Source organism: Drosophila subobscura, chromosome A (assembly GCF_008121235.1).
Source record: "Drosophila subobscura isolate 14011-0131.10 chromosome A, UCBerk_Dsub_1.0, whole genome shotgun sequence".
Classification (NCBI taxonomy): domain Eukaryota; kingdom Metazoa; phylum Arthropoda; class Insecta; order Diptera; family Drosophilidae; genus Drosophila; species Drosophila subobscura.
The window spans coordinates 6,387,746-6,410,314 of NC_048530.1; the positions used below are offsets into that span (position 1 = coordinate 6,387,746).

Consider the following 22,569-nt stretch of genomic DNA (forward strand, 5'->3'; position numbering starts at 1 on the left):
TAATCGTATCATTCGCGAATGGCAGGGGAATGGCCTTACCTTCTGTTTGACATACCTTTCTAGATCTTGTTCTTGTTGCCTGCTGCATACAGGAATGTGCGTGTCTCACACAAAACAACTAGTTATGCACTCTCTCTCTGTGCCTCTTTCTGGTTTCTATTCTTGTGGCAGAGTCTCGTAGACAGTTCATTAGTGCCATCAACAAGTTGGGTGTGGGGTGGGGACGTAAAGGATGATGGGACCTAACCCTACCCCTTACTCCCCGCATACCCTACATGCTGCAAAAACAACAACAAACACAGCTGGAAGGCAGCTTTCCCATTGAAGGAGGAGGTTTGTATCCCAGCTAAAGTCCGATGTGCAACACGCAACATGCAACACTTGTTCGATGACCCACAAAGTAACGGCAATTGGCGACTGGCGTGGACAGTGGCCAGTCGCCAAACTGGTGTGCCGCCCACCCAAAAAAGGACATAACCACATGACCATCAATGCGGCGAGCAGAAGGAGACGATGAAGGAGAAGGTGGTGGTGGAGGAGGAGGAGGAGAAGAGTTGTCAACTGGAATCGATCGATATGGCGATGGGGCTCTGACATTTATGGACAGCGCTGACCAGATGAACTACTTTCGAGCTACTTGCAACGCGAGGCAGGCAGTCAATATACCGTTAAAAAGATCCGACACTCACCTGTGCAATTGTAGGAAGGCAGCCGGAGGTGGTGGCGGTGGCGGCGGTGGCGGAGGCGAACCGATTCACCGAAGGGTGATGTGATCGTCGACTGAGTCCGACAATCCGCAGGCAAAACGGTAAATATTTTGATTAGATTTTGATCACTTTTGAGGGCATTCTTGCCATTTTTTCCCACAAACGACGGAAGACGACGACGAGAGGCAACCCAAATACTCGTAAATAAAATAAACCTATTAAAGATTTTATGGCATTTTCAAAGCCTTTACAAAAACACTCTAAAAAAAAAAACAATAACACACACACTGAACCGCAATTTTCGGGGGTACGCGTAAATTCAAAATGTTCGTGGGTCCCTTGATCTTTAGTCACATCCGCTGATCTGCTGTTGGGATCTAGACCGATCCAATCTGATGATCTATTGTCGACCGATCGATTGTATTCGCGCTGCTGCACCAAGACACCAGTCTTGTCTTTTGCTGTTTTGTCGTTGGTTTATTGAATGAATGATGCGAATATAATTTATTGTTATTGAGTATATGTTTTGAGTTGTTGTTGTATTTTGTATTTTGCCGGTTTGCCGTTTGCCCGTTTTAAAAATAAACAATCTCTTGGCACACGCACTTTTTTCTCGCGCAACAATTTATTTTGAGAATTTCCCTTTGATTTTTCACTATTTGCAGCTCCCTCTCAATCTCTCGCTCTCTCTGTGGCCGGAACTTGCATTAGTTACTGTTAATTGTATTAACAACAATCAAACAAACAATAAAAAAGAACAACAAAATAAGACCTGGCTCTGATGGGAAAACCAATTCACACTCACGGTAGCTGTAGGCTTTCGAAAGGGGATAAGCAAACACGATTTGGGAAGGCGCCAAAGCAAAAGCAGTTTCGCTCCACTCTTCTCTCGCACCGGACACGTCTGAACTGCTTGACGGCACGAAGTTGAGTGAGTGTGGTGGTGGTTCGGCTACGACCGACTCGGCCAGCAGCCGGTCGCGCTGGCATGTCCGAGTGCCAGTGCCAGTGCCGAACCGGCCGAATACACGGCGATATTGGGAAGCTGCGCGCGCCTGCCTGCCTGCCTGCCTTCAGCGAGCAGAGTTTCGGTCGGTACGGCGGGTCCTCCCTCCCACTGCTTGGATTCCTGTTACCTGCACCCCACCCCATACCATTCCACCGCCCAACACGTGCCAAATTATTGTTGTTTTGATACCCCTTAGTAGAAGGGCATGATGCCTTAGAAAGTAAAACACATTTCAATCTATTGTGAATTTTGTTTTTTAATAGATATATTCTTTTTTTTGTTGCTGTTGTTTGTTTTGCCTGCTTATGCGCTCTTCCACTCTCACTGTGTGTGTTTCGTTCGTTTTTACATGCATCCGCACAGTGGGTGATTTTGTGGCACTATCATTATTCAGTATTCGGTATATGATAATCGTATGATGGGTGGCTGGCTGCATATTTATTTCACAAATTTCCAATTCAATTTTGTTCATCGAATGTTAATTTCAGAACATTTTACACTGGGGTTTTACACAGGACAAAAAAAAAACATACTTCATAATAATAAAATATAAACTATAATTATGTATAATTAAAATGCTTCTGCCATTGAGCATTTCTCTGGTTGTTGCTTGTGGCCTGTTCTTTGTTGTTACTTTTGCATTCTTTTTTTCATCAGTAGTTTTTTTCTGTATTTTCTGTTGGCTAGTATGCGGTTTTTTCTTTCTTTGTTGTAGAGTTAGTTAGGCCTTAAACTTTATATATTATTGTTATTATTGTTTTCTGTTTCTTTTTCGATTCGGTTCTCGTGTCGTCTCACTTTTTCATATGGCTTTTATTTTTTTTATATTTTTTTTGTGATATTTCTCTCTTTTTTTCTTGCTACAATCTTTAACTCAGACTTAAGGATCGAAGAAGCAATCAAGTTTTGGGTCTCGACACACACAGAACATATCGTAAATGTTATTTCATCCTTCGCGTACAAGTGTGTGCGTGCATGTACGATATACATACAATATACAAATTGGGTTTCATTTTGTTTGTTAATTAATTAAAAAGCTAATTTCGGTTGCTGGTTCGCGTGTTGTGTGTGTGCGTATCCCTTAGACAACTGGCGGTTCGGTGCCTCCCAAGGACTCATCGTTACTAAAAGGCGAAACAAATCAAACAAGAAATAATATTAAAATAAAGTAAATCAATGTAAAATAAGTGTTTAACAAAGATTAAATAAGTAACGATGAATAATCGATAAAGATAAGAGACACGAAAGATTAATAAAAAGGAAAAAAGGTATTGCAATCTGTTGAAACTCAAGAGTAGACGGAAAATAATTATTAATGATTTAAACCAGAACAGTTGAAAAAGAGTTAGTTTGCTAAAAACTGAAACAATTGCCTATTCGGATCGGTTTACTGTAACTGTGACAAAAACTTAGGTATTTGAGGATCATTTGAACAGGGTAAAAGCCTCATCAGTCTGCCATTTCAGACTTATTCAATATTCATACTTAATGTAACGTGTGTAGGTAAGTTTGTATGGTTCGTTTCAGAACTGTCTTTTCTTTTCTTTCTGTTCGCTGAAACGCATTGTGTGTGCAGCAATACTCGTTCGTATGCCCTTTATTCAGTATAATATTTATAGCTATGGTCACAAAGCAGCTCCAAATTCGACTATTTCGAGTCGTAATTATCGGATTGGATAGTAGTTGATACGAGGAGAAGTAGGATCCGTAATCGTGGTATGTATTTCCTATATGTCGTACATGTATGACTTTCTATCTATCTATCTGTTGCGTTGTCTAATATAATATATTCCTTAATTCAGCGATAATTATTTAGTGTATATATTAAGATATAGTTTACGTTTAGTAGCATTGTAGAGTGCGGTAGGTGTGTGTTTTTGTGTGTGAGTGTGCCCTGAGCTTGGCTTTAAAACGAGAGAACAATCCAAGTAGATGGAATAGTTATTCAACAATACTCGTAGTATATGTAAATATTTATGTATGTATATTATTACATTTGGTGCTAACTACATGACTAAAAAAAAAAAAAAAAAAAAATTGTCCATCCAATTCTTTAGGACTCTTGCTAGCCGTTTATCGATGATCGATTATTCTAGTTGGTAGTACGATAGTTTATATGTGGCTGATAGTTGATATGATATACTTTGTATAATATAACATGATATTTTGCAATGATATGGCACGATAATTTCAATTGTAACACTCTTCAGATAGTTTTTAGACATTTGGGGTACACTCCCTACTCCCAGCTGCAAGCGATAAACCCATTGTCATCTATTACTGTTTCGATTATGGTATCGATTCTAGCTAAAACAACTTTCTTTTGTGGGTGGCCCGAAGCTTAGCTTGGGCCCGGTAGCAGACACAGAATGATGGCTGTCAGCGATAGCGACGATAACACATACGAGTATCGATAGGCAGAGCCGTGAGCCGCATTCGATGGCAGCTGGCTGAGATTGGGCCGCGGGTAGAAGATGTGCACGGGCGGCGGCTGATCCAGCTCATCGAAGAAGCTCGGATCGCTGGCATCGAACTCGTTATAGACGAGACTCGAGGGACTCCATGCACTAAACCCAAGTGTGTTAGTTTTATGAATTTGAGTTAGGAGTAACGTTTAAAGGGTACTACAGGGCAGAGTAATGGGTTTTTATACTTACACTGGACAGGTGTCCACATTGACGGCATTGACGGCGGCCTGGCCCAGATTTATCTGGCCAACGGCATCGCCCTCAACCACCACTATGCAGCCGACAAAGTTGTGCCTTTGACGGCCGCCCGTGAATTGAGAAATGTCCGGAATGCCACCTGGAATTGAATTTGAATTGAATCTAAGAGTTCCCTTAGAGGATTAGCGACTGCGCTGCTTACCTATGAACACATTGCCCGGCAGCTTCATCTCCTTCTTGCCGGTGGGTCGCGTCTCACCCGAATGCGAGATGCGATCGACCTCTAGAATGGCCGTGTTGTCCACTCGCTTCACAAGCACAATATGCCGCTGGCCATCGTCCACTCGGGTGTCGCTGTTCTTGATCACCGTCTCCTCGCCGTTCAAACGCAGCGAATACTCCACATAGCCATCGACAACGGCCAGAGCGATAAAGTCCTGGCCCACAAACTCCTCGCCGGCAACCTGTCCCCACCAGAGTAGCAGCCCGTTCGGTTTGCTCGTGGAGAAGACCATGGCGGCGGAGGTGAATAGCTGCTCTATGTTTGAATCGAATTGATTGCGATTGATCTCCATGTAGCCATGACCGCGGAACGAGGCATTGAAGCCCACTTGGATGTCTATAAAGTGGGGGAATGGAAATCATAGAATGGATTGCGATTTACTGGCTGGCTGGCTGATCTTCAACTTACGCTCTTGGCAATGCTTGCCGCTGTAGCCCAGGGGGCAGGAGCAGATGGCCTGGTTCTCAACTTCGCTGCAGCTGCCACCGTTCTCGCAGGGATCGCTGGCACACGGCGCCATGTTGTAGGGCTGCAGTTGCTCCTCCTGCTCGCTGGTGGCCTCTGGCACACGAGCTGAAGGTACCACAGCGGGTGCCACTGGCACCTCGCTATCGCCCTCAGCCTCAGCGTCACCATCGGCGCCACTGATCTCATTGAGTTCGCCGCAATTCTGGATATTGGCCGCATCCTTGATGTCCGCCAGCAGCTGAATGGACCGCTGCGAGTCGTACAGTCCCGAAATGCAACCATCAAAGCCCTCCGTGATGTTCACGTCTCGGTTGATCTTCACCGAGGCCCGATCGTAGCCGCCCACAAACAGAGGCGTCTTCAGCGACAATGTGCGCGCCGCTCCCGAAGCCTTGGCCCGCTGCTCTTGGCCCTCGCCCACGCGCAGCACGCTCTCGCCCTGGCGCCGCAGCACCTCAATGCGCGTCCATCTATGCAGGGGCAGGGGCTCGGCAGAGCGCACAACGACTGGACGCAGTCGTGCCGCCGTATTGATCAACAGCTCCACATGGCCATCACGCAGCACCAGTGCCAGATAGTCGCCGCTTGGTAGCTTCGACTCTGCCGCATAAAGGAGCACAGAGTCGCGTAGGCTCGAGGGACGCACGGACAAAGTGATGTTCACACGTGTGACACGGGGGGTACTGAGACATAGAGACATAGAGAGTGTGTCATGAGTATCGGTGGAGATGCCAGAGCTGGCGATGGATCGATTGATTGCTTACCCGTAAGCCGCATAGCTGTTCCGCTTAAAGTTGATACTCTGCTCATTGAGGTGCTCGATGTACTGGCATCTGTCGCCGGTGCGATTCAGGGGGCACAGGCACTCCATGTCCCGTTCGGTGTTCTCGCAGCGTCCAGCTCCGCAGACGCCTGGGGTGCACTGGGTGCCGGCAACGGCGCAGTTGCGACCGGTCCAGCCCTGCTGGCAGACGCAGGAGTAGGCCACCTCCGTCTGGCTCTCCAGACAGATGCCGCCGTTGTCGCAGGGGCTCTGGGCACAGGGCTGGCAGCTGGTGATGCCCTCCTTGAACTTGGCCTCTCGCATCAGCTCGACGGTGCGGCCCTGGAGGGTCAGGCGGCTGATGCAGCCGACGAAGCCCGTCTGCTGGGTGACCGCGTTCGCGGGCAGTAACTCCCAACTGGGCACGCCACCAATGTACAGGTCTTCGATGAGATCCAGTGGCGGCACCTGCGACAGTGTGGGGAAGGCCACCGGATGCTGTTCATCCACCTGCATGTAACCGTCCCGCCTGGAGCGATGGACGCGCACCGTGTGCCACTCGTTCAGCTGCAGCGGCTCCTCCGCTCGAATGAGCATCGGCTTGCCCCCGAAATCGAAGCGGAACTCTGGGTAGCGGTCCTTCAGCGAGAGGGCTATGTAGTCGCCGGTGCCGCGCGTCTGGCCGTTGAACAGCAGCAGTCCGTCGTCGCCCTCCGGCCGGAAGGTGATCTCAAAGTTGAGCTTAAACGAGGAGTCCGGCAGCGTGGGGAAGCTCATGTAGCTGCGTGGCGCCTGATGGAAGTGCGGTATGGCTCCGGTCACCACCAGAATGCTGGGATAATCCACGGACTCTCCATCCCCGTACACGGCTGTGCATATGTAGGTGCCAGCATCGTTGGCCTGCAGATCCTCGAGCGACAAATGTTCCTGAGGGAAAACAAAAGTGTTAGCAAAGTGTTGGGTGGTTGGGTCTGGTGTGGACTTACCCCTAGCAGAGATCGTCCTGGCTGTAGCTGTCCGTACTGGCGGGACCAGCGGTAGCTGGGCTGTCGGCTGGCATCTGCTCCGCACTGGAGCTTGGCATCGGCCCCCACCTTCGAGTGGACAATCTTGGAGCGCTTGAGCTCGTGGGGCTGCTGTTCGATGGTCAGCTCATAGCTGGTCGTGTACAGATCACCCTCATCCGTTCGGCACTTGCAGACATATTGACCAGCATCAGCGGCTGTCACATCAGTCATCACTAGGCGGTTGCCCACTTGCTGCAAGGATTATTTAGGGATAAGAAATGGCACATGAAGATGAATGGATGATGTTCACCTGAACATTGGGGCTGAGCGGCTGGCTATCGGCCCGCTCCCACACCACATCCGTGTAGCTGTTGTCCGAGGAGTAGCACTCCACTTCGGTGGACTCGCCTGCACGCAGATTCGATGATTGTTGGTCCAGTTTCAGGCTGTAGTCCCGCGCTCGGCCCGGCGTTGTGGCCGGCGGTAGGTAGGCAGGACGGTACGGTGCCGGCGCAGGAGTGGCTGGGGCCACTGGAAGACCCGCTGCAGGCACATACCAACACCGGAGACAGCACAAGGTACAGCAACATGAACGGTCACAGGCACAGGCACAGGAAGCGACAAGGACAACAACCAGATCGGGATCGATCGAACGATCGAGTCGGCGTGTAACGTTCACAATTTCAGCGACAATTCACAAAAGGATGTGCAATGGTGCATGGATGTGTGTGTGTTTGTTTGTGTGTGGTGTGGTGTGTGTGGAGTGTATTCGTGTGAGTTTGTTCGTGGAAAATGGGTAAAAAATGGGGTAAAAAAAATACACAGAGAGAGAGAGAAAGATAAAACAGTTAGCAAAATTTACATGTCAAGAAAATGGTGGTTCAAACAGTAAAGTAAACGATAATTATCGAACGATAAATCGATGAATAATCGATGGATGTTTTTAAAATAATTTGTTTAATAATCGATAGTAATTTATTTTTATATCATGATATATTCATATTTAATAACGATCAGTCTAATATCGATTCTCATGGTATCAACGACCATGGATCGTTCTTTTAATCGTTCGATACACCATGCCATCGATTTCATCGTTCGATTCATATTCCACTTTGCTTTGTTTTAGTCGTTTCAATTTTTTTGGAATTTTGACTTCCTCGTTAGACAATACAGAGATATGGTATACATACATATACATTTATAAGTATACATACATATATAGAGAGGGAGAGCAACAGAGAGGGGGGACTAGGTGGAGTGTGGTGTGGTGATGGATAGTGGACTACTATGTGTACAGAGAGAGAGAGAGCTACAATTACTCGATTACTGCTATTGTCGAATCACATAGAATACGATTACATATGGGGGTTATAAAGATGGAGAAGATCGATACATAAGTTCAATGATCAGATTCATTTTGATCGAATACTCAAACTCTAATTTCGACTTGGGTTACCAACTAAAATTTCGCACATGTTTTCTGTTTTTTTTTGGTGGTCACATATATACTACGAGATACATTTACATACATACATAGATACTTATGTACAAATAGGTTTCTATTATTTGTTTCTATTAATTCCACAAATGTCGTTTGCTTCATTATCGTTTATCGAATGTCTCTAATATGTATGCTTGTGTGTGTGTGTGTGTGTGTTTGTGTGTGTGGAATATTATTTACAATAATTTTGTATTTCTATTCACGAGGGTATTCAGAAAGCTCTATTAATAAGTATATACTTTTTGGGTATGTGTGTGTGTTAGTAACAGTTACCCTTATCGGCCAGCCACATGCAAGTTAATCGATGACAGCAAAACATAAGAATCGATTGTTGTTAATCGATGTATACCACTTGTTAGGGCGAACCCAGAACCTGTTAGATTTTTCGTCTCGTTGAACGCTGCAAAAGTTGAAATATTCTCAAAATCGATTTGTTATCGATTGTTATGGGTTATTGTTATGTCTTAAGCCTCTAGTAACCCGTTGCGATTGCGTGCCAGTACTGCTTTTTGTTGCGTATTGTTGCTGTGGTGCTGTTGAGTTGTTCGGTGTTCAATCTGAATCCGAATCCATGTCCAAACGTTGAGTGCAAGTTTTGTGCACCCACGAACAGAGGGACAGAGGTTGTTAGACATGGGATGGTCAAACAGATGGGGATTGATAGATAGAAGTTGGAGTAGTAGTTGGAAAGGGGGTGGGGAAAGGGTAAGGATATGGAAGAAAATGAAGACTTTGGACCAACCGAAGCTCCTTCTCAAAACCAGATGACGTTTCTGCAGTCGTCGTCCTCCGATTAGATGATGGTGCTGATCCCTATCCATCTTCTGGCTCTTCTTCCAGCGCTTAAAGCTGCCCAATCCTGATCCTGATCCAGAGCTCGATGATGACTTCCCAGTCTTGCCGGCGGTTCCTATGCAGTTGAACTCGTCCGAGTGGTCCAGGCAGTCGTAGATGCCGTCGCACACCATGCCCGCCTTGATGCAGGTATGCGGATGCGAGACGCATTTGAAGTCACTCGGCTGGCACGCGTACGAGATGATGGGTGGACGGATGGTGCCTCCAGGAGCTAGCGGCTTAATGGAAGACCCCTTGCTGCTCTTGAAGTCTATGATGGCGCGGATCGATTTTTATCGATATTTATTGGTATCGGTTTCAGTTTTTAATTTATTTTATTTTAGTTTTGAATTTGTGGCATTTCCCAATTCAAAAGGCATAAAAATAAACGATTAGCAAATGTATGCAGCCGCCTCGATAGCCCATGAATGTTAGTACGCACCGACTCGCACCGATCGTATGTATTTTTGGGTTTTTTGTATGTACATAGGTGTACGCCTGCGCCCTAGATTACTAGATTACGAACTAGAAGGTAGGTACTACATTTATCGTAAGCCATGCATGCTATAAATTGTTATCGGCCATCGACCAGGGATGGGTGTGTGATCGGCTATCGCTATCGAACTACTCGTAAGTGCAGGAGTGGTCAAGGACGGGGGGAATAACGTAACGTTTCATGGAAGTATCTTCAAACGATTGTTGTTTTGGTAATATTTTCTCTTTTTTTTTTATAAAACTTCTATGGCTCTAAGGTTAGGCAGTACGTAATACAGATTGATAGATCATTTTGGATTAATAATACAATAAAAAATGTAAATAAAACAAACAGAAAAAAATCATAATAAAATTAAAAGGCAACAGAAAAAAAATCAAAAAATATTAAATAAAATACGAAGAAAATAATAATGGAGGAGTGGGTTCTTTTTTTGTTGTTTAGTTTTCATCGATTAGATTCGATTGGGCGGCGGTAGCGGTAACACACCTGCAGCACATATATAGAAAACCACGCAGGGCATGTCTTTCATACTCTGCCCGACCTTGTATTGATATGGGGCTCCTATGGGTTGTCGAGTTGTAGCAGTTGATTCGATTCGATTGATTGTTGCAGCATGCCATATCATACCATACCATACCATAAAATTTGTTTGTGTTTTGTTTGTGTGTGTTTGTCAGAGAATCAGATCAGCAAAAGCGCACATATCACATATCAAATATAGTTTATCATAAGTAGATCATTTTTAGGTCAAAGGTAAATGTAAAATAATTGTTTTTTTTTTTTTTTTAACAAGCGCACATGTAAGAAAGTGGGAGAGAGAGAGAAAGCGTGTGTGAGAGAGAGAGAGAAAGAGAAATAAATATGAAATTAATCAAAAGTGTTTCCATTTTTTGCCCGACGACATTCAAGAGAAATCTTCTACGCTAAGGAATACTCGGAGTACTCGGGATTTATCTTTGCCCTGCATTCAAAAATTATTCTGCTCATTTTCAACGATATTTTCTGTCAATGTTTGACTGATTTTATCTAAATTCAAGACAATCAAAAACGTTGGTGACATTATTTCGGTATTATTTACAATTGATTTGTTGTGCTTTTTCGAATTCGATTTTAATTGCAGTTTTTTTTGTTGTAATTTGTTTTTAATTTTTTTTTTTTTTGGTTGTGCAGGTGCAACTTCTGTGATGATAGAAAGAGTAAAATAAGAGAGCGAAAGTCTGATGGATATATAGAACCAAAGATTAGAGAACACACGAATTCAGAATCGAATTGGGAATGCCGAAACGTCATTCAGCTTTATCTTCTATAGGAATCCGCCTTTGATGATTGTTCTTTGCATTATCCATGTGTTCAATAACCTCTGATATCACATAGAGATAGATAGAGAGCGAGAGAGTTGTTTGTACATGGAAACAAATTTAGACAAATAAAGGGAAAGAGATAAGGACAGAGGAAAATGAAGAGAAGTAGATAAAGATTGGGGGAAAATAAAGACAAGTTAGAGATAGAAAGACTGTGTGCAGTGCTTAGATTTTATATGATTTACAATACCTATTCCTTGATTGGCACATACATACAATTAATACACATAAAACACAAACAAATAAATGACAACCGATAGACAATTAGATAATTATAATTATAATAGATTAGAATAAATAAAGAGAGACCAGCACCAAGGAGGGGGACCACAGGATATCCAGAGTGAAAGAAACGACATCCGATGATACAACCGACACCAAAAAAACCAGATTCAAATGTTAATCAAGCAGAAGTATAAGTCTAGGCCTCGGTATACCGAGACTTCAAATGCCCTTGCAGACCTATATAGTGGTTTATGGGATTTCAATCAAAAGAAGATGCTCCGGCATAGAGAGATGAAATGATCAAGTACGGACTGACTGAGAGGCGGTGCTGCATGACTCGAAAAATCATGTTTTCAATTGAGTTAAAAGATCTGTAGACTATGGAATGGATCATTAACGTACGGAATATGTGGTCTTCTATATCTGTAAGCTATTATTGTTTAACCTTTGGTTTCTTCAAGGGCATTGAAATGGGTGAAATAAAAAGAATATGTTACAACTTGTTGTTTGCTTTTGGTTGTTTGGTTTGCTTCACACAATTTCTGCTGTGCAAGTAGTTATATTTTTGTTGTTGTTTTTTTGTTTAATGTTAATATTATGTTTTTATTTCGCACTTTTAGTGGGGCTTAAGAGTTATGGTATCGTATTAGAAGTGTGTGTTGTGTGTGTGTGTAAAAGTTGTGTGATCGTTTTCTTGGCAGCCATTCTGTGTAAGCTTAAGATTTATCAATTTTTGTAAAAGTGTGCGCGTCTGTCTATATATATATATATATATGTTTTGAGTTGGTGTGTACATAAATTGGTATTTTTTTGGCAGAACTTAATATTAGTTTCGTCTCAAAACAAAAACAATTTGGAATATTTCGGCTTTGCATGCAGTGAGCGCCATACATTGCTCCATATGGCTCCATCACCAGGGAGAGAGACAGCAAGAGAGTGTGTGTAGGGTGTAGGGTGTAATTGTGGCTGTGGAGTGGTTGGGGTTGGAGAAGGACTATCGTTTTATATGCAATGATTGACTGACTGATTGATCTGCTTTCGATTTGAGTTGATTTGTTATATACAAAGTGTAGAGCCCTCTCCCGATTTTTGCATATTTACACAGTGTCTTCATTTACCGCTTCTGCTTTTGCTTTTTCCAGTTTTGTTTTTAATTTACGTTTACGTTTAACATATACGATTACATTGACGGGTATATGTATATATATATATTGAGAGTATTTTTACGGGGGGGTAGTGGTGATTGTGGTTGGGTAAGGAGAATTAGTAAAATCAGCGAACGAAAGTCAAACCTGCTCAAAAGCCTAACACATTCCTTAACTATAACTTCATCTTCACCTTCATTGTCTTCTTTATCTGATCTTTTGATTACATTAAATGAATATTTTCGTTTTCGTTTTGGTACTTTTCGTACTTCCTTCTTATTCTGTTTTCGATATCGGGATAAGACATACATTAGAGATCCACTGCAAAACTTTTGTTCTCATTTCGGTTGCAGAGACCTCTAATCTATGGATCGATTTTTGTATAAAGAGTTTCATCGGAGTAATCCCACTGGCTAGTATTTGTAGGGGGGTGGGGAGTTGTGGGTCTGTATGGTAGGGGTGTGTGTGTGTGTGTGTGTATTTGTGTTGTGTGTGTGGGTGAGATATAGACAGAGAGGTATAAGAGATATTTGCTGGCTGCTTAATCGCATTTGTCGGACAGGACATCTGACTCTGGCTGTGTGTGTGTGTAGGTGTGTGTGTCTGTCTGTGGGGTGGGGACCTCCGGCTCGGTGGTGGAATGGGATAAGGGGTGGCTTGCGGCCTGCTCCGTATCCCCGTTGACTCTGAGCCACGGTTCAGATGGAACGATACCCACACCGATCGCCCATTGCCCATCGACCACCGGCCCGTTTCCGAGTCCCGATTCCCGAGTCCCGAGTCCCGTATCCGAACCAACAGTGGGAACCCCGAAAGGGGGGCGATTACTCACGGTGTACTTGCAAATCGACGGCGGTGCCAGGCAGACGCTGCCCGCTCGAATGATCGTAGACATCGCAGATGTAGCGACCCTCATCCTGAGGCCGGAGCGTGGTCAGCACCAGCACCTGGCTGTCACGACGGGCGCCATTCGGTAGTGGGCGGCCATCCTGGCGATACCATTCAAACTGCAATCGAAAACGAAATGTTGTACGAATCAATCAGTGGAGTTATCCATGAGGGGGTCTATAACTTACCTGCAGGTTACCGCGCTCCTCGCCATGTACGGTGGCGCTGCAGCGCATCTGAATGCTTTCGCCCTCGCGTCGCTGATGCACCTCCGATTGTGGCACCTGCTCGTAGACGGTCGGTGGATTGACCACCACCTGGGCGGTCTTGGTGGTGTTGCCATAATAATTGGTGGCCGTGCAACGATATCCGCCAGCATCGGCAGGAGCAATCGAGATGAAGCGCAGCATTTGGCCATCGATGTGCACAGAACTAAGGGAACAGCGAAAGGATTATGCAGATCCATTTGCTGTGACTCTTGGTGGAAACTCACCCTGGCAGTGGTCGATTGTTGTCGGTGGCCCAGTGCACATCCTCTGGCTGGGCATTGGTCACCTCACAGTAGATCTCAACATTCTCGCCGGCGTCGACACGCAGCGGAATCTTTGGCTGGAAGGTGATCTGTGGCAGCGGCAGCAGCACCAGCTCCCTAACCACATACGTGACCACCTCGTCCCGGTTGTCGTACGCATTGCAGCGATACTGGCCGAGATTCTGCTCATGCACATAGATGATCACCAGGCTGTTGCGCTCGGTGTAGGCATTCGAGGGCAATGGACGGCCATCGACGCGCACCCAACGTGTCACATAGGGGCCAAGGTCGCAGGTGAGGGTCACATTCTCGCCAAAGTTGGTGGGGAAGCGTTGTGGTTGCCCTGGCCTCGACACTGGTGGCGGTGGGTAGTCGGTTTGCTGGTATGGTCCATGATCCACATCGCCATCATCTAGAGAGAGAGAGAGAGAGAGAGAGAGAGAGTTTTTTGGGCTTCCAACTAATTTCTAGAGAATTCTCTTACTATCACTGATGTCGCCGCGCTTTGGCTGAATGTCCACGCGAACGCTGCGCTCATCGTTGCCGGCTTCATTGACACCCGAACAGGTGTAGATGCCAGCGTCGGAGAGGCTCACACGATAGATCTTCAGATAGGCCGTGTTGCTCACGAGCTCACGGTTCACGCCCAGACTGGTCTCTGTTTCGGGCTCGTGGCCCTTGGGGCTCCACTGGACACTGGGATTGGGGTAGCCGCTGGCCACACACTCCAGATTCAGTTCGTCGCCATCGGTCAGACGGATGATCTGTTGGCCGGGCTTAATCACCACCAGTGGGGCCTCCACAACGCGCAGCGTGGCTGTGCCCGAGGCCTTGCCCACTTGATTCTCGGCCCTGCACTCGTATGCACCGGCATCGGCAATTTGAATGTCATCAATGCTGTTGGATTGAATGGCATGGAAAAGGTTAAGATTAGGACTGAAGGATGGACGATGGAGGAGCAGGTGTCGCGATACTCACACAACATAGCCGCGTCCCATCTCCTTGTGGCGCGGCGAGAGCGGTGTACCATCGACGCGGACCCACTGCACTTGGGGCTCTGGTATGCCATTGGCGCGACAATAGAGTGACGCCTGGGAGCCGACCGAGTGGGTCTGCAGGGATGGTGACTCGATCTTAACGCTCGGCCGCTCCCGGGCTGCAAACAAGTAAATTATGGTGGTGGCACCGATTAGTATTAGGATCAGACTGTGCGGACCTGTCTTATTACCAACTCCACTCTTGTGCACTTTAGCATGTCGAAATAGAATTAGTTTTTAATTTCAAATAAAAGATTAAAGCATAATTTACGGCCGGCAGCAGATAAATACAGGATGAGACAGAGCAAGAGAAATTGTTAGCTCTCGGATACGTTTACCAGACTCTTGTGGTATGTACATTAATGTTTGCTAGGAGAATAGTGCAGGGGTCAGTTGTGCCAAAAGATTCCATTCTTGCGGCTCTACCTTTGACCAAACATACCCCAACTGTGTGTAGTTTATAGCTGGATGGTGCTTAGACCGCTTAAGACTTACGTTCAATGTCGATATTCGTGCTGGACTGATCAGAGCCGTGTATGTTCTCGGCTATGCAGGAGTAGGGGCCACGGTTTTCGGGCCGGGCATCGTAGATGCTCAGCACATTGCCGCTCACATGGACATTGGTGGCCAGATGGTCGTGCACTTTGGTCCACTTGATCGAGGGATACGGAGTGCCGCTGGCCTCACAGGTGATGCTGAAGTCGCGACCCTGCTCGATGGTGATCAGGTCTTGGAGGCGCACAATCACGGGACTTGAGCTGCGATCGGGAAAACAAAATAGAGTATGAGAATGTGCCATCAGAGTGGATGTGTTGCATCAAATATGTACCTGTCGTCGGTGGGTGGCAGGTCGCGACGCTCGATGTAGACGCGTGCATCTTCGGTGTAGTTGCGGTGGGTGCGCAGATCGTAGGCGCCACAGGTATAGGTGCCAGAGTCACGGACACTGGAGTCGCGCACCTCGAGCACATTGCCGCTGACAATGATGTTGCGCTGTCCGCTCAGGGGGTAGCCGTTGAGGGACCACTCGTAGTGCAGATTGGCGCCGCTGGTCGACTGGCAGGTCAGGCGGAAGGTGTCGCCCTCCACTCCATTGTACTCCTCCGGCTGAATGTAGACGCGTTCACGCGGTGGCGGTGATGGTGGGGCACTGCTCTGCACATAGACATGGACGTACTTCTCATCCCGATTGAGGCTGTTCTCCGCCTGGCAGCGGTAGCGTCCCTCGTCGGATTTGCGGGGCGAGTCGAAGATCAGGCGGGTGCCATCGGTGCGGGTCTGGGCATCGGCTTGGCCGTCGATGCGCGTCCAGGTCACGGATGGTGCGGGATTTCCCTCCACCTCGCAGTTGATCTCGTTCGGCTGGTACTCCTCGAAGGTCACATGGTTGGGAAGGTCCACAATTTGGGCCGGTGACCGTTGGCCTTCCTCTGCAAAATGTGAAAGTCGAATGTCAAAAAAAGCCTAGAAGTAATCAAAGGATTTCCTAGAGGATTCTTGAGAGATTGTCGGGGTAATTATTGGGAAGTTCTTGGGGAATTTTTAGATACCATAGCGAGCCAACATTTCCTTGGCATATCCTTTAGTCAAAGCCGCAATGTCAGAGGAGTGTCAATGATTAGCAAAACTTTCATGGGGTGGGGGCAGGGGCTGCGCCACTCTGGAAAGCGGCTTACTCACGTGATATGGTGACGGAGACGGTGTCCTGGTAGCCATGCATTGTCTCGTTATTCTCGGCATGGCACACATAGATGCCAGAGTCGGTGATCTGTAGGTTACGCAAGTACAGCACTCCTCCCTCCACTTCGGAATCTTCGGGCAGATGGCTGTTCTGCTTATACCAGCTAACGACCACAGGATCCTGCAGCAGAAACACCAAAAGGAACAGAAACAGGATTCAGCAAGAAGAAAACTATTTGTGATCCGGGCGCGTTGTACTCACATTGTTCCATCGCATGTGACCGCTGCAGCTGAGCGTTAGAGATCCACCAACGGGCACAATCGTGATCTGGGGCCTGGCTATGGACACAATAATCTGAGTGAGTCCATTATCTTCTGGCTCATCCGGTTGCTGTTCGGCCTCGTTGCCTGTATCTGTATGGGGTTTGGGTGTGGGGATCACGGGATAAAGCACATAAATAAATTAGATTTTGAAACCAAATGAAAATTTGAATTGGAATTCCCACAATCTTAGTTCCTCTACGTAGGATGTTAGTGACATTTTGTTGGTTGCGGTTTAATCACGCATTTTCAGGGTTGGGGTAGACTCCTAGTCTATGTTTTAGTTTCAAATTTGGGAGTGGGTTGAGGTAAGCACCCGCTACAGGGGTGTGATTATGACGGAGATGGGCGGACATCTTTGGTTGGTGGATTGATTGGTGGTGGGGTTAGGTGACAGAAAGATCAACTAAAATACAAGTATTCACTATGCTATAAGGTGGATCTCCAACGCACATTACGACGGATAATTCGGTATCCAAATTGTGGTGCGGACACATATTGGAGGGTTAGTAAGTATATAAGGTAGAGCATAGCTACTAAAGTAATCGACTACTTGAGCGTGATTCTTTGCCAATCGTTGCTATCGTGGCTTTTTCGAATGCTCTGGCTCACACACAAACAGATAAAGAGAGAGAGAGACAGAGGGATAGAGAGAGAGTTACGAGAGGAACAAAAACTACATGGAGGGGAGGTAAGAACAAGTATCTATCTAGGGCACATTGATTTTAGATCACCGAAAGATCAGTTACTCGCTCGTCATTAGATACTACTACATCATCAATGGGAGAGCAACTCGTTATTCGCTCATCCTCATAGCGAGAGCATCAGATGCACGCTAATGCTCTGAGCGAGAGCCTCTTTCACTTGTTCATCATCAGAGCGAGATCTTTAAATACTCACTTATCATCTGAGCGTGAACGAGGGCAAGAGCTTGAGTGTGGGCGAGTTCAATAGCTACACAGCGAGTGATACTGAACATAGATTTAGGCTTAGACAAAAAGTGAGACAGTCAGAGTGAGAGTGAGAGTTTGGGAAAGAGAGGAAGCTAGTTCTAACCCAAGAATACGACGAGTACGAATGTACAAGAAGTACACTGTACTGCGGGGCTTGTGTTTAGCTCACAGATATATAGTACAAGTACAATAAGTTAGCCTTGATCTAAACATTTATATTGTAATGTCTACACAAAAAAAAAACATATACTTTATAGAGTAGAGAGGAGAGTGTGCCGTCTATAACGAGCATATCGGATTATTTTCAGGTGTGACAAGTACGAGGTATTAGGCAATAGTACAATACAGCAATAGAGTTTGTTTTGTTGGTAGAGTGTTTTGTTTGGTTCTGTGTTGATTGGACTCTGGAGCGAACCTCTCAAGTGACAGCCGTGGCGCAGCTTGGTTATCTTTCCTATGATTCTGTTGTCTTTATATATCTGGAGGGTGTCATTGAACGAGATTGTCTCGTTGGGCGCAATATCGAACTTAAAGCCGCTGCAACAGAATCCCCTGCTTATATCACATATCTTGGGCGGGTCTTCGATTATGGGCGATGTGTCTAGAATGTGGATGGATTGGAGTGTTTTTTGTTGTTGTTTTTGTTGTTGTGGTGATTTTTCAGTATTTCTTCTATACGAATTTCGAATTTTCCGAGAGAATTTTACAAATCAAATGAATACTGTCGTCAGTCGACGGTCCGACTTACAGATACCCGATACTTCATTGCTTTAATTACAAATAATATTTAAACAAATTTGATTCCTTGAGATCTTGGGATATTATGGAATGTGGAAAAACGGACAAATAAATGAGGTACAGACGGAGCAGTTATATCCCAACGAGTATCGAGTATCGGGTACATTAAAGTTTATCTAATTAAGATCCTTGACGAAAGTTCGTTTAGAGATGGACACGGTAGGAAGGTGGGTTGTTGGTTGGTAGAGAGTTCAAGAGAGGGGACAGAGAGTTGGCTAGTTAGAGGGGAAAAAGGGAAAGAATGTTCGGGCGAATCGGTGAATGGATCGGTATGAGTCAAGGCGGAGGCAGTCCTCAATCGCTTGTGGAGTACATCGGTGGATCTTCGGGTGGAGGACTTCGGACATTCGACTTACCGATTTCCCGACAGAGTTCACCCTTAAAGCGGGGCTTGCACTGGCACTCGGGGTAGCCATTGCTGTCTAGACGGCAGCCATCGCTATTGTCCGCATCGCAGGGGCACAGCCGGCAGGAGTCATCGGCATCGCGATAGTGGAGAGGGGCGCAGGTCTCGCAGGAGTTTCCGGTATACCCGGCAGGGCACTGACACAGCTCAATGTCGGTGGCTGCCTGTCCATGGCCGGGGGAGGCATAGGTGACGGCTGACTCGAGAATCACGTCGCCGATGGAGGTGCGTGTGGTGGGCACCTTGGGAGTGGCACGGATCAGAATATGCTCGAGGTCAGAGAGGACGCTCATGAAATCGCTGCGGCTGGCGGGGACAGTGCGTCCGCGATCCTTGCGCTGCCACTGACCATCCTCGTTCAGGCGCACCCTGTTAAGGCCATCCGGTGACTCCTGGTTGAGCGACCAAATCAGCGTCAGACCATTGCCAATGAGGATCACATCCTGGCCGGGCTCGTAGCGGCCGTAGGATTCCACGTGCAGCTTGTACTGCAGTTCGCCGCCGTATGAATGCAGCTGGTTGCCCAGCACACTGCCGCGCAGGCTCCAGTACTTGGGCAGGTAGGAGGGATGCGAGTACGTGTACATATTGGTGGCCACATCAAAGTCAAGGTTATTCTCGTCCTGGATCTCCCCAGTCTCGTCCGTCAGCAGCGGGGGATTCTTGAAGAAGTCGACGGGTATCAGCTGTCGGTAGAGCGGCGCCGAGCGGCACTGTGTCGACTGTCCGGAGCAGTAGCACTCCTTGCAACCATCCGGATTGGCGGCAGACAGACCGTAGGTGCCCGGGCGGCACTGGTCGCACCGATCCCCGATCACATTCGGCTTGCAGTAGCAGTAGCTTCCCTGGCAGTTGACAGTTCCTTCCGCCTGGCACCAGCGGCTGCAGTCGCTCGTCTGGTTGCCCGGCTCCAATGGTCGATATGGGGGCTGTGGCTCTCCACCGTCCGGCTGGCAGTCGTACGGGGTGCCGCCAGTGGCGTCGCCCACATATCCGGCAGCACATCGATCGCAGTTGGGTCCTTCCGTATTGTCCGAGCAGTTCTAAGGAGAGTGAAAGATAAATGTTAGAACGGATCGTGGGGATCGAAGGAGAGTGAACCTACAATACAATCGCCAGACTCGGCATCGCACTGGGTCGAGTGTCCGTTGCATTCGCAGGGCTCGCAGAGACCCAGATAGAGGCCAGAGACATCATCGCGCTTGTAGCCAGGGGCGCAGGTCTCACAGGAGAGTCCAATGTAGCCGGTGGGGCAGCGGCACTCCTCCACCTCGTAGGCACGCTGGGTGCCCAGCGGTGTGGCGGTGGCCGTGTCGAGCGACACCTGCTTGAGGGCTCCCTCCTTGGTGCTCGTCGTGTAGGTGGCCTTGATGTAGATGGCCGTGATGTTGCTGAGGGCCATCAGGGTGTGCTCGCGATTCGCGAACTGCCCATCTCCGCGCTGCCAGGCGCTCTCCTTGATCTCCACGGAGTACGAGCTGGCCGTTGTGGGGCTCACCGGGGACTTGCGGTAGTGGATGAGCAGCAGATCCTCGCCGCTCTTGATCACCACATCGGGGGCACTGTTGCGGGACATCTGGCCGCCCGGCAGCGGGCTGTAGCTGAGGGTGTAGCTCAGCTTGCCGCCATACGAAACCAGTTTGTTGCCCAGAAAGACGGCCGGCAGGCTCCAGTAGAGCGTGTCCGCGCCGTGCTCCCCTTCGGCATTGAAGCTCAGCTCCGATCCATAGGTGGCAATCTCCAGGCTCTGGGCCGTGGGACGCGTATAGTCGCGCACCAGCTCGAAGCCATGCGGGGCACGGGTACGGCCGAAGCTGCTCGTCACCTGATCGCGGTTCCAGGTGGTGCTGCCGCAGCCCACCTGGTGGCCGCTGCAGAAGCACTCGATGCAGCCGGTGTACGTGAACGAGTTCAGGTGGAAGCTGTTAGGGGCACAGCTGTCGCAGTGCTCGCCGATGACGCGGTCCTTGCAGTGGCAGGTGCCGTCCGCAAAGATGCTGTAGGTGCCGTCCACGTTGCACGACGACTCCGGGGTCTTGTGGCAGCTGCCACCCGGGGCCAGTGGGTTGCCCTGGTAGCCAGCGGCGCAGGTCTCGCATCGCTTGCCCGTGTAGCCTTCGAAGCAGTTGCACAGCACCTCACCGTCGGGACGCAGTTGGCAGCCGCTGGCGAAGTTGTTGCTGCCGCTCTGGGGGCAGGGACAGTCGCGGCAGGGAATGCCGCGGCGCGGATCACCGTACGTGCCGGCTGGACAGGGTTCGGGGGTGAAGGGCACACAGTGGCCCAGCCAGGCTCCGCCGGGCTGGCGCACATAGCCTGGGGCACAGCTCTCACAGGAGTCACCCACATAGCCGGGCGGGCAGGTGCACTTCTCCACGAGGGAGGCGCTGCCCAGGCCCTGGTCGACGGTGCCGGCCGAGTCGAGAGAGATGTTGATCAGATCCACCTCGCGGGCCACGCTATCCAGGTAGCCCAAACGGATGAGAATGTTGTCCACATTGGCGAGGATCATCATGATCTCCTCGCGAGTGGCCTTGCGGCCGTCCGGTTTTTGCCATCCACCTGGCAGCAGGGGCACGCTCACCTTGTTGTTCTGTCCCGGAAGGGTGCGCACGCGATGGGTGAGGGTGAAGCGATTGCCGGTGATGATGACGTCGGGGCCGGACACTGGACGTCCGCTGCCCATGTAGCTGACCTCGTACCGCAGGTTGCCGCCGTAAGACTTCAGCTGGTTGCCCATGTAGTCGTTGGGAAGCGCCAGATAGGGCGTCTCCCGTCCGCCGTAGAGAACGTTCGAGGCACGGAACTGCACGCCATGGTGGAGGGTGAGCAGATCCTGCCCGCTGGTAGCCTCATTGATCACGATCTGGCGGTAGGGACTGAGCTCCACGCTGACCACGCGATGCGACAAAATCGGTGGCTGGATGGCGTACGAGAACAGATTGGCGCTCTCGCAGGTGCTGGCCACGCCGAAGCAGAAGCACTTGATGCACTCCTCCTCAGAGCGGGCGAGCATGTTGAAGAATCCAGCCTCGCAGAACTGATTCCGATTCGGTGTGACCGTCACAATTGTGTCCGGGGTGACGAAGTGCGTGCCGCGTGAGTTAATGATCTCGCAGGAGTAGGCACCGCTGTCCTGCACCTGCATGTCCGGGCAGTGGAGTGTGCCAGTGCCAGCGAAGCTCTTCGATTCACATTTCTCGGGCACATGGCCCCAGTTGAGGCGCCACACAATCGTCGGTATGGGTGTGCCGGTGGCCACGCATGTCAAATCCAGGGGCTCGCCCTCGAGCAGTCCCTTCACTGGCGGCGGCGGACGAATGGGCACGGGCTCCACTGTTAGAGAGAAAATGAGAAGAGAGCTGAATTAGTAACTATTATTCGTGGGAGTATGGTCTGTGTTTGGTCTGTCTTTGGTCCATGGATTGTACGTCATTGGTTTCAGCCTCCTGCTTCGCTCTTTTATAAAAAGTGCCACGCAATTGA

The 22,569-nt window shown here is 48.4% G+C and overlaps 1 protein-coding gene across 15 annotated transcripts in view; it reads right to left on the reverse strand.

Annotated features, from left to right (window-relative positions):
• Positions 1 to 2,000: 2,000 nt before the first annotated feature.
• Positions 2,001 to 22,569, reverse strand: part of LOC117900795 (basement membrane-specific heparan sulfate proteoglycan core protein) — an 87,791-nt gene continuing 67,222 nt past the window's right edge. For all 15 annotated transcript variants that reach the window (XM_034811382.1, XM_034811374.1, XM_034811358.1 and 12 more), the window contains 21 exons: positions 20,189 to 22,419; positions 19,034 to 20,126; positions 18,295 to 18,480; positions 16,868 to 17,019; positions 16,606 to 16,786; positions 15,755 to 16,355; positions 15,421 to 15,683; positions 14,867 to 15,044; positions 14,373 to 14,785; positions 13,850 to 14,300; positions 13,545 to 13,788; positions 13,301 to 13,475; positions 10,224 to 10,298; positions 9,150 to 9,512; positions 7,214 to 7,446; positions 6,883 to 7,155; positions 5,898 to 6,823; positions 5,074 to 5,816; positions 4,585 to 5,001; positions 4,374 to 4,521; positions 2,001 to 2,840 (listed from right to left, as the gene is read on the reverse strand). In XM_034811382.1, coding sequence (XP_034667273.1) covers positions 2,798 to 2,840; positions 4,374 to 4,521; positions 4,585 to 5,001; positions 5,074 to 5,816; positions 5,898 to 6,823; positions 6,883 to 7,155; positions 7,214 to 7,446; positions 9,150 to 9,512; positions 10,224 to 10,298; positions 13,301 to 13,475; positions 13,545 to 13,788; positions 13,850 to 14,300; positions 14,373 to 14,785; positions 14,867 to 15,044; positions 15,421 to 15,683; positions 15,755 to 16,355; positions 16,606 to 16,786; positions 16,868 to 17,019; positions 18,295 to 18,480; positions 19,034 to 20,126; positions 20,189 to 22,419 — 9,389 coding nt within the window. In that variant the 3' untranslated portion in view covers positions 2,001 to 2,797. The remainder of the gene's footprint in view (positions 2,841 to 4,373; positions 4,522 to 4,584; positions 5,002 to 5,073; positions 5,817 to 5,897; positions 6,824 to 6,882; positions 7,156 to 7,213; positions 7,447 to 9,149; positions 9,513 to 10,223; positions 10,299 to 13,300; positions 13,476 to 13,544; positions 13,789 to 13,849; positions 14,301 to 14,372; positions 14,786 to 14,866; positions 15,045 to 15,420; positions 15,684 to 15,754; positions 16,356 to 16,605; positions 16,787 to 16,867; positions 17,020 to 18,294; positions 18,481 to 19,033; positions 20,127 to 20,188; positions 22,420 to 22,569) is intronic.